The sequence below is a fragment of the Leucoraja erinacea genome, chromosome 2 (assembly GCF_028641065.1).
Source record: "Leucoraja erinacea ecotype New England chromosome 2, Leri_hhj_1, whole genome shotgun sequence".
NCBI lineage: Eukaryota > Metazoa > Chordata > Chondrichthyes > Rajiformes > Rajidae > Leucoraja > Leucoraja erinaceus.
In genome coordinates this window covers 7,970,775-7,984,086 of record NC_073378.1, presented here as the reverse complement: position 1 = coordinate 7,984,086, position 13,312 = coordinate 7,970,775, and the positions used below count along the sequence as shown (strand labels likewise).

Genomic DNA, 13,312 nt, shown 5'->3' with positions numbered 1-13,312 from the left:
AAGTAGGCTGGAACTCTACTCTTTGGAGTTTAGAAGAATGAGAGGCGATCTCATTGAAACATATAAGATTGTGAGGGGCCTTGATCGGGTGGATGCACCGAGGATGTTCCCAATGATCGGGGAAACTAGAACTAGGGGACATAGTTGCAGAATAAGGGGGGGCTCTTTTAAAACTGAGATGAGGAAGAACTTCTTCACCCAGAGGGTGGTTAATTTATGGAATTCACTGCCCCAGGGAGCAGTGGAAGCAGAAACTTTAAATATATTTAAGACTAAAATAGATGTTTTTTTAGCTGCCAAGGGGATAAGGGGCTACGGGGAGAGGGCAGGGATATGGACCTAGGTATGGTTAGTATAGTAAGACCTGAGTGATCTCCTGGACAAGTGTCGATCGCCTAGATTGGGGTCGGAGAGGAATTTCCCGGATTTTTTTCCCAAATTGGACCTGGGTTTTTATCCGTTTTTTTGCCTCCCCCAGGAGATCACGAGGTTCTTGGGGTGGAGAGGGGTGATAGCGGTATAAAGGGGAGGGTAGTGTCTTGTGTTCTGTGTCTTGTGTCTACTGTTTGTGGGTAAGTGTGTCTGTTTAGTGTTCAGCCATGAGCGAATGGCAGTGCGGGCTCGACGGACCTGGTGGTCTACTCTCGCACCTACTTTCTATGTTTCTATGTTTCTATGCCTATCCAATTTATTTTTAAATTATACCAACGAACCTGCCTCCACCACTTCCACTGGAAGCTCATTCCACACCGCTACCACTCTCTGAGTAAAGAAGTTCCCCCTCATGTTACCTCTAAACTTCTGTCCCTTAATTCTCAAGTCATGTCCTCTTGTTTGAATCTTCCCTATTCTCAAAGGGAAGAGCTTGTCCACATCAACTCTGTCTATCCCTCTCATCATTTTAAAGACCTCTATCAAGTCCCCCCTTAACCTTCTGCGCTCCAGAGAATAAAGACCTAACTTATTCAACCTATCTCTGTAACTTAGTTGTTGAAACCCAGGCAACATTCTAGTAAATCTCCTCTGTACTCTCTCTATTTTGTTGACATCCTTCCTATAATTGGGCAACCAAAATTGTACACCATACTCCAGATTTGGTCTCACCAATGCCTTGTACAATTTTAACATTACATCCCAGCTTCTATACTCAGTTCTCTGATTTATAAAGGCTAGCATATCAAAAGCTTTCTTTACCACCCTATCTATATGAGATTCCACCTTCAAGGAACTATGCACGGTTATACCCAGATCCCTCTGTTCAACTGTATTCTTCAATTCCCTACCATTTACCATGTAGAGTGTAAAACCACTGCAGTCGTTGCTGTGTGCAATTATCATCCCTGCAACTCACGAGAAAGCAAATACAAACATAGGCATCAGGAGCCAGAGTAGGCCACTCACCTCGCTCCCTCAGCAACCCGATGAGGGGAATAGATAGGGTGAATGCACAGAACCTTTACCCAGGGTATGGGAATTAGGAACCAGAGAAAATAGGTTTTAGGTGAGAGGGGAAGGATTTAACAGGAACCCGATGGCAACCTTTTCCCACACAGAGGGTGGTAGGTATGTGGAAAGAGGTAGATGAGGCAGGTACTGCATGAATCAGGTACTGATTATCAAATTGAGGTTATAATCTGTTCAAATCATGTCTGAGATTATAACCTCAATTCCATAATCAGTCGCTGAATATGCCTCTCAAGTGCTGTGATTGCATCTGCCTCCATGACCTCCTAGATAGAAACATATAAAATTATAAATGGACTGGACAAACTAGATGCAGGAAAAATGTTCCCAATGTTGGGCGAGTCCAGAACCCAGGGCCACAGTCTTAGAATAAAGGGGAGGTAATTTAAGACTGAGGTGAGAAAAAACTTTTTCACCCAGAGAGTTGTGAATTTATGGAATTCCCTGCCATAGACGGCAGTGGAGGCCAAATCACTAGATGGATTTAAGAGAGAGTTAGATAGAGCTCTAGGGGCTAGTGGAGTCAAGGGATATAGGGAGAAGGCAGGCATGGGTTATTGATAGGGGATGATCAGCCATGATCACAATGAATGGCGGTGCTGGCTCGAAGGGCCGAATGGCCTCCTCATGCACCTATTTTCTATGTTTCTATGTTTCCTCTGAATGCACGTTCCAAATATCAACCACTAGTGGACATCTAAGCCATGTAACCCTAAAGCTACAAAGACATGCACCTTGATCTGCAATAGCACATACTTGCAACTGCTAATAAGTACATCAGAGATGGAAATGAACATCTTTTTACTTACGCCAAAATAGCAGAAAGAGACAGCATCTCTGCCGTGAGGTAGGAGAGGTATGAAATCACAAAGACAAATCCAGGTTCAATCACTCTTACATGCTTGGTGAATCTGGTTACGAAGGAGAGCAGGAAGGCAAAGATGATGCCAATGGCAGCTCCACCCAAGCTCACCACAAAGAAGGACACTGGAGGGAATTGGTGGGAGAGAAAACAAGAGGAGCCTTATAAAACATCAGATTAAAAGTCGAAAACTGAATAAACACAATACTTCAACGTATAAAAGCAAGGAGATAATAGAAATCAGTTACAATAACTCTTTGTATTTATCTTTGAGTTTAGTTTAGTTTAGTTTTCCCTTTGAGAATAGGGAAGATTCAAACACGAGGACATGACTTCAGAATTAAGGGACAGAAGTTTAGGGGTAACATGAGGGGGAACTTCTTTACTCAGAGAGTGGTAGCGGTGTGGAATAAGCTTCCAGTGGAAGTGGTGGAGGCAGGTTCGTTGGTATCATTTAAAAATAAATTGGATAGGCATATGGATGAGAAGGGAATGGAGGGTTATGGTATGAGTGCAGGCAGGTGGGACTAAGGGAAAAAAGTTGTGTCGGCACGGACTTGTAGGGCCGAGATGGCCTGTTTCCATGCTGTAATTGTTATATGGTTATATGGTTATTGTCACGTGTACTGAGGAACAGTAAAAAGCTTTTGTTGTGTGCTAACCAGTCAGCGGAAAGGCAATGCATTATCCAGTCTTTTGAGAGAGGTGCACATTGAAATGGATTTGTCTAGAGTTGTCGACTTGAATTTTAAATGGCCCACTTAGGTAGATATTATGATGAGCATGGCCAAACGTACATATGAAACATCTCAAAGTAGGAAACACAAGCAAACGAATTACGGGAGAAGGCTCTAATCTATTGGACGTCAACTCTTGAAAGCTTACCAATATTTGGTGGGTGAAGTTTGAACATTAGAGACGCACAATGGGCATTCATTGATAAAAAATAAACACTTCAAAATCTCACAGGACTGAGAGAAACAATAGTAATGGAGAGGAGGAAAAGCATGGAGGAATTTCAAAAAAAGGTTGCCTTTATGATCAAGTTGAATTGGTTCTTGGTTTCTTGGTCCTCCAAAATATTCCAAATGGAATTTAAACTGGAGGTGGTGAAGGGAGGGCTTAAGCCAGAAAGGGTTTTTGGGAAGAAGGAGCTACCTTAAATTTAGTTGCATCTGGTTGGGTAACTATAGTTGGGTGGAGATTATTCCATGCTTTAATTGTGCGGGGGAAGAACAAATTGCTGTACACATCTGTCTTTGTAGCTGGGATCACAAATTGGATCGAATGCCCTTGTCTGCTCCTAATTTGTTTGGGTTTGGTGTAGGTCTTGTAATCTATGTCAAGCTGATCATTTAACATTTTGTAAAAACAGGTCAAACGGTGAGCTTGACGTCTGTCTTGGAGAGGGTTCCACCCCAGAGAATTCAGAAGCTTGGTGACACTCGCTTCTCTCTCATAGGTGTTAGTAACAAATCGAGCTGCCTGTCTTTGGACACGTTCGATGGAAAAAATGTTTTTGTCCCATGCTGCAACTGCGTAGTCCAAATGAGGTCTAACGAGGGTGAAGTATAGCTTCTCCTTGACAGAAGTTGTACAATGATGAAAGTTGCGCCTCAGAAAATTTAGGACACCTGTTGCTTTTGCCGTTGCATGATGAGTATGACCATTCCAACACAGATCATTCTGCAATTTGATTAATAAAGTATTTGCGAATGGACAAACAGGACTTAAACACAAAGTTGCATTAATGCAGAACAGAAAGCGGCAGTGTGGCCACAAATATAGTTACATTATTTAGTTTAAGGGAAGATATAAATGAACTAAGGCAGAGGCTGTGTTACCTGGTGGAATTAGAGTTAATGTTGTTACACATTTGATTAGCCACCTCGGAACTGTATTAAATACAAAGATTGTTTAGATTTTGATTTGGTTTCATGCATTCGGTATCAGGGGTTATGGGGAGAAGGCAGGGGAATGGGGTTAGAAGGGAGAGATAGATCAGCCATGGTTAAATGGCAGAGTAGACTTGATAGGAGTAGAATGAGGCAATTTAGCCTATCACATGAACTTATTTATTAAAGGATAGAGTCAATGACATGCAATCTAAGCAGGACTGGAGACATTGATATTTATTGTCCAACCTGAGATTAAATAAACTTAAAAGAATTGAAGGAAGTATTTCCCTACCTATGCCTTTGAAATAGTCCAGGCCTTCAATATTCCCTGGCCCAACTTTAACAAATGATTCAAATACATTGTACAGCACCTAAAAAACAAAACAAAATAAAACACAATTACAATCAAACAAGCAGAATAAAAGTACATTGTGGAATCTTTGTTCAGATCCGAAAACCCCATCAACAATCCATTACCAGAGATGGCTGCACAAGCCTATTTGGTCCCGGGGCCCTGGTGAGACCACACCTAGAGTATTGCATGCAATTTTGGTCTCCTAATTTATGGAAGGACATTGTTGCTATTGAAAGAGTGCAGCGTAGGTTAACCAGGTTAATTCCCGGGATGTTGGGACTGACATATGATGAAAGAATGGGTCGACTGAGCTTGTATTTACTGGAATTTAGAAGGATAAGAGGGGGTCTTAGAGAAACATAACATTTTTTAATTTCAGATACAGGAAAAATGTACCGGATGTTGGTGAGTCCAGAACCAGGAGTCACAGTTTAAGAATAAGGGGTAGGCCATTTAGGACCTGGATGAGGAAAAACGTCTTCACTCAGAGAGTTGTGAATCTGTGGAATTCTCTGCCACAGAAGGCAATGGATGCCAATTCACTGGATGTTTTCAAGGGAGAGTTAGATTTAGTTCTTAGGTATAAAGGAATCAAGGGATACGGGGGAAAGAGCAGGAATGGGGTACTGATTTTAGATGATCAGCCATGATCATATTGAATGGCAGTGCTGGCTCGAAGGGCCAAATGGCCTATTCCTGCACCTATTTTTCTATGTTTCTATGGATTGGAGTGTTCATCACTTCATCTCAGTCTGAAGCTCCCCCACCCTCGTCATCGTACTAGTTTCACGATCACTCTGTTAAGTTTCACTGTCTGCATAACTCATTATCACCTAGCCCACACCCAACAATGGACCATTGTGGGCTCCACCTTTCCTTGATCTTCATTACTTTTTGCATATCTTTCATTCATTCCTCCCATCCCTCCATCAATATCTATATCTATATCTATATCTATATATCTGTCAATATCTCGCTTCCCTTTCCCCAGACTGTCCATCTGCAGAAGGGTCCTGAAACATCACCTATTCCTTTTCTCCAAAGAAGCTGCCTGACCCGCTGAGGTACTCTGGCTTTTTGTGTCTACCTCTGGGATAGTTATCGGTCCAGCATGTTTTTGGTCTATAACATGTGGTGAGAGGGTGGGGTGCATTTGCTGACCTTGAAGGGAAGTACAGACAACCTTTCCACTGTCCTTCCAGTCTGCAATTGCAGTCAAGTGCCAGACTTAAGGCTTGTGATGGAGTAAAGCCCTTGGCTGCATATAATGAACCAGTCAATGCCCAATAAACTGATAGCCGACTCAGCAAGAACCAGCTTTGTCAAAATTCTGTACATTTCTGACAATATTTTGGGTTTATAAAAATGACTAAAATTGTTCAAAAATTAAAAATGCACTGTTTCAAAGGAAGATAATACAGAAACATTTAAATAAAACTCAAATAATGTGCAATCTACATTAGCTCCAACTACATTTCCACTGACGCCAATAGAACAAGAACAGGCGCCGCCAGTTCACAGGATCTGTGCTGAATATATAGTCATGGAGTCAGAGTGATACAGTGGAAATGGAACTTGCCCACACCAGCCAATAACGTCCCACTTGCCTGCGCTTAGTCCACATCCCTCCAAACCCGTCTTATCCATGTACCTGTCCAACTGTTTCTTAAATGATGGGATAGTCCCAGCCTCAACTACCTCCTCTGGCAGCTTGTTCCATACAACCACCACCCTTTGTGTGAAAAAGATACCCCTCACATTTCTATTATATCTTTCCCATTCACTTTGAACCTATGTCCTCTGGTCCTCGATTCCCCTACTCTGGGCAAGAGACTCTGTGCATCTACCCGATCTATTTCTCTCATGATTTTGTACATGATACCAAGGTTACCTTATCTACCTGCACATCGCCATATCCCTCCATTCCCTGTAAACGTTGCATATTCCCTGCGCTCCATAGATGCTGCTGCGCCCGCTGAGTTTCTCCAGCATTTTTGTGTACCTGCATATCCATATGCCTATCTAACGTCTTTAAATGCCACTAACATATCTGCTTCAACCACCATCCCCAGCAGGGCATTGCAGCCACTCACCTTCCTCTGTGTAAAACTAAACCTGCCCCACAAATCATCTTTTAAACTTTGTCCCTCTCACCTTAAATCGCTTCCCTCGAGATTTCTCCATCCTGGGAAAAATATTCTGACCATCTATCTTGTCTATGTCTCTCATAATTTTATATACTTCAATCAGGTCTCCCACAACATCCGGCATTCCAGAGAAAACAATCCAAGTCTGTCTAATTGCATTGCAAAAGGATTTGAGTATAGGAGCAGAGAGGTTCTACTGCAGTTGTACAGGGTCTTGGTGAGACCACACCTGGAGTATTGCGTACAGTTTTGGTCTCTAAATCTGAGGAAGGACATTATTGCCATAGAGGGAGTGCAGAGACGGTTCACCAGACTGATTCCTGGGATGTCAGGACTGTCTTATGATGAAAGACTGGATAGACTTGGTTTTTATACTCTCTAGAATTTAGAAGATTGAGAGGGGATCTTATAGAAACTTACAAAATTCTTAAGGGGTTGGACAGGCTAGATGCAGGAAGATTGTTCCCGATGTTAGGGAAGTCCAGGACAAGGGGTCACAGCTTAAGGATAAAGGGGAAATCCTTTAAAACCGAGATGAGAAGAACTTTTTTCACACAGAGAGTGGTGAATCTCTGGAACTCTCTGCCACAGAGGGTAGTTGAGGCCAGTTCATTGGCTATATTTAAGAGGGAGTTAGATGTGGCCCTTGTGGCTAAGGGGATCAGGGGGTATGGAGAAAAGGCAGGTTCGGGATACTGAGTTGGATGATCAGCCATGATCATATTGAATGGCGGTGCAGGCTCGAAGGTCCAAATGGCCTACTCCTGCACCTAATTTCTATGTTTCTATGTTTCTAATCTCTCCCTGTAGCTGACACCGCCTAATCCAGGCATCACTCTGGTAAACCTCCGCTGCACGCTTTGTAAAGCCGTTCTAGCCTTTCAATAATCAAGTGATTGGAACCGCACATGATACTCCAAATACAGCCCAGCCAAAGTCCTTTAGAAGATATGCACAAACCAAACTGCATTAAAACTGACGTGCTTGAAGAAACATCAGGTTTCATACAGTTTGTTTGTATGGATTTTCCACAACAATTTACATAATCAGGAAAGCAATCAAACCAGACTGATTCCTGGGATGTCAGGACTGTCTTATGAAGAAAGACTGGATAGACTTGGTTTATACTCTCTAGAATTTAGAAGATTGAGAGGGGATCTTATAGAAACTTACAAATTCTTAAGGGGTTGGACAGGCTAGATGCAGGAAGATTGCTCCCGATGTTGGGGAAGTCCAGGACAAGGGGTCACAGCTTAAGGATAAGGGGGAAATCCTTTAAAAAAAACCGAGATGAGAAGAACTTTTTTTCACACAGAGAGTGGTGAATCTCTGGAACTCTCTGCCACAGAGGGTAGTTGAGGCCAGTTCATTGGCTATATTTAAGAGGGAGTTAGATGTGGCCCTTGTGGCTAAGGGGATCAGGGGGTATGGAGAGAAGGCAGGTACGGGATACTGAGTTGGATGATCAGCCATGATCATATTGAATGGCGGTGCAGGCTCGAAGGGCCGAATGGCCTACTCCTCCTATGTGTCACCTAATTTCTATGTTTCTATGTTTACATAACAGGAAAGCAATGACTGCAATCTCAGCACCTGCATTTGCCAAGTAATACACTTATAAGCCATTCTTAAGAATGAAAGGATGAAAATAAGTTGATCCAGATAACATAAAATATGGAAAAAAGATATAGCTGGGAATTTGTCAAAATGGAGTCAAAGTCAGCGAAATAGATAATATTAAATGAAAGGCTTGTTACTTGAATACACAGGTCTTCGTAACAAGCTATCTGTCATCAAGAATGGAAATAAATCTAAATAGACCTCAGTAATGTGGTTACAAGGTGACCATTATTTGTATTGGTGACTGCAGGAAAGGATCACCAGCAGAGATCCTGGATGAAGCAGGAAGGAAGATTGAACAGCGACAGAATGAGAGACCTTAGAAATTTTGAGGGGGAATTTGGGAGGAAGTTACAGAAATAGGGGGCATAATTTTAGAATAAGGAATCACCCTTTTCAGATGGAGATGAGGGAAAAAAAAGGGGGGAAAAAAAAATCACCAGAGGATTGTGAATGATTGGTAATTTTATACTCCAGAGAGCTGTGGAAAAAAAATCAAAATATGTTCAAGGCAGACATTGACAAACAAGCTACAAAGTAGTATGTAGGATGGAACTGCAGATGCTGGTTTGAATCAAAGATAGAAACATTGAAACATAGAAAATAGGTGTAAGAGTAGGCCCTTCAAGCCTGCACCGCTTTTCAATATGATTATGGCTGGTCATCCAACTCAATATCCCGTACCTGCCTTCTCTCCATACCCCCTGATACCTTTAGCCACAAGGACCACATCTAACTCCCTCTTAAATATAGCCAATGAACTGGCCTCAACTACCTTCTGTGGCAGAGAATTCCAGAGATTCACCACTCTCTGTGTGAAAAATCTTTTTCTCATCTCGGTCCTAAAATATTTCCCCCTTATCCTTAAACTGTGACCCCTTGTTCTGGTCTTCCCCAACATCAGGAACAATCTTCCTGCATCTAGCCTGTCCAACCCCTTATGAATTTTGTACGTTTCTATAAGATCCCCCCTCAATTCTAAATTCTAGCGAGTACAAGCCGAGTCTATTCAGTCTTTCTTCATATGAAAGTCCTGACATCCCAGGAATCAGTCTGGTGAACCTTCTCTGTACTCCGTCTATGGCAAGAATGTCTTTCCTCAGATTAGGAGACCAAAACTGTACGCAATACTCCAGGTGTGGTCTCACCAAGACCTTGTACAACTCTAGAGCAGTAGAACCTCCCTGCTCCTATACTCAAATCCTTTTGCTATGAATGCTAACATACCATTTGCTTTCTTCACTGCCTGCTGCTCCCGCATGCTTACTTTCAATGACTGGTGTACCATGACACCCAGGTCTCGTTGCAACTCCCCTTTTCCTAGTCGGCCACCATTCAGGTAATAGTTCTACTTTCCTGTTTTTGCCACCAAAGTGGATAACCTCACATTTATCCACATTATACTGCATCTGCCATACATTTGCCCACTCACCCAGCCTATCCAAGTCACTTTGCAGCCTCCTAGCATCCTCCTCACAGCTAACACTGCCCCCCAGCTTAGTGTCATCCGCAAACTTGGAGATGTTGCATTCAATTCCCTCATCCAGATCATTAATATATATTGTAAATAGCTGGTGTCCCAGCACTGAGCCTTGCGGTACCCCACTAGTCACTGCCTGCCATTGTGAAAAGGACCCGTTTACTCCTACTCTTTGCTTCCTAGACACAAGATCCTTGATCTTAGTAAAACCGTGACATTCCAGAGGCTGAATGGCCGATACTCTCTTCTTTTATGTTCTTATTCTAGTCCAAGACGGAGAATCACGGGCAAAACAAGAACTTGCTGCACCAGCGTTTAATCAGTGTCATCAACAGGGGGCGCCAAACTATTGCAGTTCAGACAACCAGGTTCAGGGAACAACCAACTGCTCAGAAGTGTTGCACTGAATAACGTCCTCCTATCGCTGGAATGGACTTTAATCAGTTATCAGAGTGCAACTAGCCAAGCTAAAGGTGCTATATTATTTCATTCGGGTTGAGCATTTCAGCCACATGCCCAGGAAAGCATCTGAGACCTTCGCCTTTGACAATATTTCCAACTTCTCCTCATTTCCAAGTAGGATTTCATTTGCATTGCTCAAACACAGCTACATTTTTTGTGTAGAAGCAAAGAATTACAGATGCTGGTATTAACACAAAAGGTTATACAATGCTGGAGTAACTCAGCAGGTCAAGCAGCATCTCTGGAGAACATGGATAGGTGACTGAAGGGTCTTAACCTGAAACGTCACCTATCTATGTTCTCCAGAAATGTTGCCTGACCTGCTGAGTTACTCCAGCACTTTGTGTCCTTTTACATCTCTCTTGCTGCCCATCTGTCCATGAATTGCATGGAAGGTCCAGCTCAAATCCACCCCACTTTGTTAAGGGAGGTGCTGGATGCTTTGTTTAGGACTCCTGCCTTTTAACTGCTGGGGCTCCTTCTGCTGTGGTTTCCTTTATTAGAGACATACCTGGAGCATGCCTTTCATCTTGCTTAAGGCAGAGTGCAATGGGCTCAGGAAAGAGTGGTTGACAAAGCAAAGGGAAGGATATTGCGCATTATTCACCATTGTCGGGAACTGGGGAACAGTCATCGACTCAGTTATCTGGTAATGGCAGACAAATTTAGATGATGCATGTCCACGAGCAGCAAGACGACTTTTTCCATGAACTTGGGCACACAATGCAGTTGCTTCCTTATACCGCCAGAGATCCGGGGTCAATCCTGACTAAGGGGGGTGTCTGTATGGAGTTTGTACCTTCTTCCTGTGACTATGTGGGTCTTCTCCACGAGCTCTCGTTTCCTCCCAAACTCCAAGGACATACAGGTTTGTCAGATAATTGGCTTCGGTAAAATAATAAATTGTTCCTACTGTGTACGATAATGTTAATGTACATGATAGCTGGTCGGTGCGGACTTGGTGAGCTGAAGGATCTGTATCCGCACTGTATTACTAAAGTCTAAAGTAAAATCTAAACTCCATAGAGAAGCCTAATAACATTTCTTGAAACATGCTGTGACATTATTCAAGGGCAAACTGAAGAAATTAGCAAAGGCCATTGCCAGGCTATCAGATATAGTTTCAGCAATTTCTTGGTCAACATAAACAAGAAGTAAAGTGTGTTATAGCATCATCAGATCACTACTCAACCCTTTACATCAAAGGCCACATCAATGTGTCAGGCCTTATAACAATTACAGCACGGAAACAGGCCATCTTGGCCCTACAAGTCCATGCCGAACTGATGTTATGCTATGCACTGATGTTAAATAAATCTGAGTTAATGCTATATTAACCATATAACCATATAACAATTACAGCACGGAAACAGGCCATCTCGGCCCTACAAGTCCGTGCCGAACAACTTTTTTCCCTTAGTCCCACCTGCCTGCACTCATACCATAACCCTCCATTCCCTTCTCATCCATATACCTATCCAATTTATTTTTAAATTATACCAACGAACCTGCCTCCACCACTTCCACTGGAAGCTCATTCCACACCGCTACCACTCTCTGAGTAAAGAAGTTCCCCCTCATGTTACCCCTAAACTTTTGTCACTTAACTCTGAAGTCATGTCCTCTTGTTTTAATCTTCCCTATTCTCAAAGGGAAAAGCTGATCCACATCAACTCTGTCTATCCCTCTCATCATTTTAAAGACCTCTATCAAGTCCCCCCTTAACCTTCTGCGCTCCAGAGAATAAAGACCTAACGTATTCAACCTTTCTCTGTAACTTAGTTGTTTAAACCCAGGCAACATTCTAGTAAAAATTAACATCCAACTCCAGATGTTGGAGAATAGTACAACCCAGGCTGACATCCTATTGCAATAATGATACAACAAGGAAAGCTGTATCATCAGAAATGCCATCTTAGTTTTAGTTTACTTTAGTTTATTGTCATGTGTATTGAGGTACAGTGAAAAGCTTTAGTGACATGCTAACCAGTCAGCAGAAAGAAATACAGGATTATAATCGAGCCATCCACAGTGTACAAACACATGATAAAGGGAATAACCTGAATAATAGGTACACAAAAATGCTGGAGAAACTCAGCGGGTGCAGCAGCATCTATGCAGCTAAGGAAATAGGCGACGTTTCGGGCCGAAACCCTTCTTCAGACATTGAATGTCTAGTGCAAGATAAAGTCAATAAAGTACGATCAAAGATAGTCAAAAGAAAATAGACAATAGGTGCAGGAGTAGGCCATTCGACCCAGCACCGCCATTCAATGTGATCATGGCTGATCATCCCCAATCAATACCCCGTTCCTGCCTTCTCCCCATAACCCCTGACTCCGCTATTTTTAAGAGCCCTATCTAGCTCTCTTGAAAGCATCCAGAGAATCTGCTTCCACTGCCCTCGGAGTCAGAGAATTCCACAGACTCGCCACTCTGTGAGAAAAAGTATTTCCTCGTCTCCATTCTAAATGGCTAACTGCATATTCTTAAACTGCGACCCCCGGTTCTGGACTCCCTCAACATCGGGAACATGTTTCCTGCCTCTAGTGTGTCCAAGCCCTTAACAATCTTATATGTTTCAATGAGATCCTTTTAAACTCCAGAGTGTACAAGCCCAGCTGCTCCATTCTTTCAGCATATGACAGTCCTGCCATCCTGGGAATTAACCTTGTAAACCCACGCTGCACTCCCTCAATAGCAAGAAAGTCCTTCCTCAAATTAGGGGACTAAAACTGCACACAATACTCCAGGTGTGGTCTCATTAGGGCTCTGTACAACTGCAGAAGGACCTCTTTGCTCCTATATTCGATTCCTCTTGTTATAAAGGTCAACATGCCATTCGCTTTCTTCACTGCCTGCTGTACCTGCATGCTTACTTTCATAGACTGATGTACAAGGACCCCCAGATCCTGTTGTATCTCCCCTTTTCCCAACTTGACGCCATTTAGATAGGAATCTGCCTTCCTGTTTTTGCTACCAAAGTGCATAACCTCACATTTATCCACATTAAACTTCATCTAC

General features: G+C 42.7%; 1 protein-coding gene across 1 annotated transcript in view; it reads right to left on the bottom strand.

Annotated features, from left to right (window-relative positions):
* LOC129706890 (sodium/hydrogen exchanger 3-like) overlaps window positions 1–13,312 on the bottom strand; it is a 198,801-nt gene that overhangs the window by 42,923 nt on the left and 142,566 nt on the right. Inside the window, exons 4-5 of the mRNA XM_055651510.1 lie at window positions 4,517–4,595; window positions 2,274–2,451 (exon numbers count right to left, since the gene is read on the bottom strand). Of these exons, the coding sequence (XP_055507485.1) occupies window positions 2,274–2,451; window positions 4,517–4,595 (257 nt within the window). The remainder of the gene's footprint in view (window positions 1–2,273; window positions 2,452–4,516; window positions 4,596–13,312) is intronic.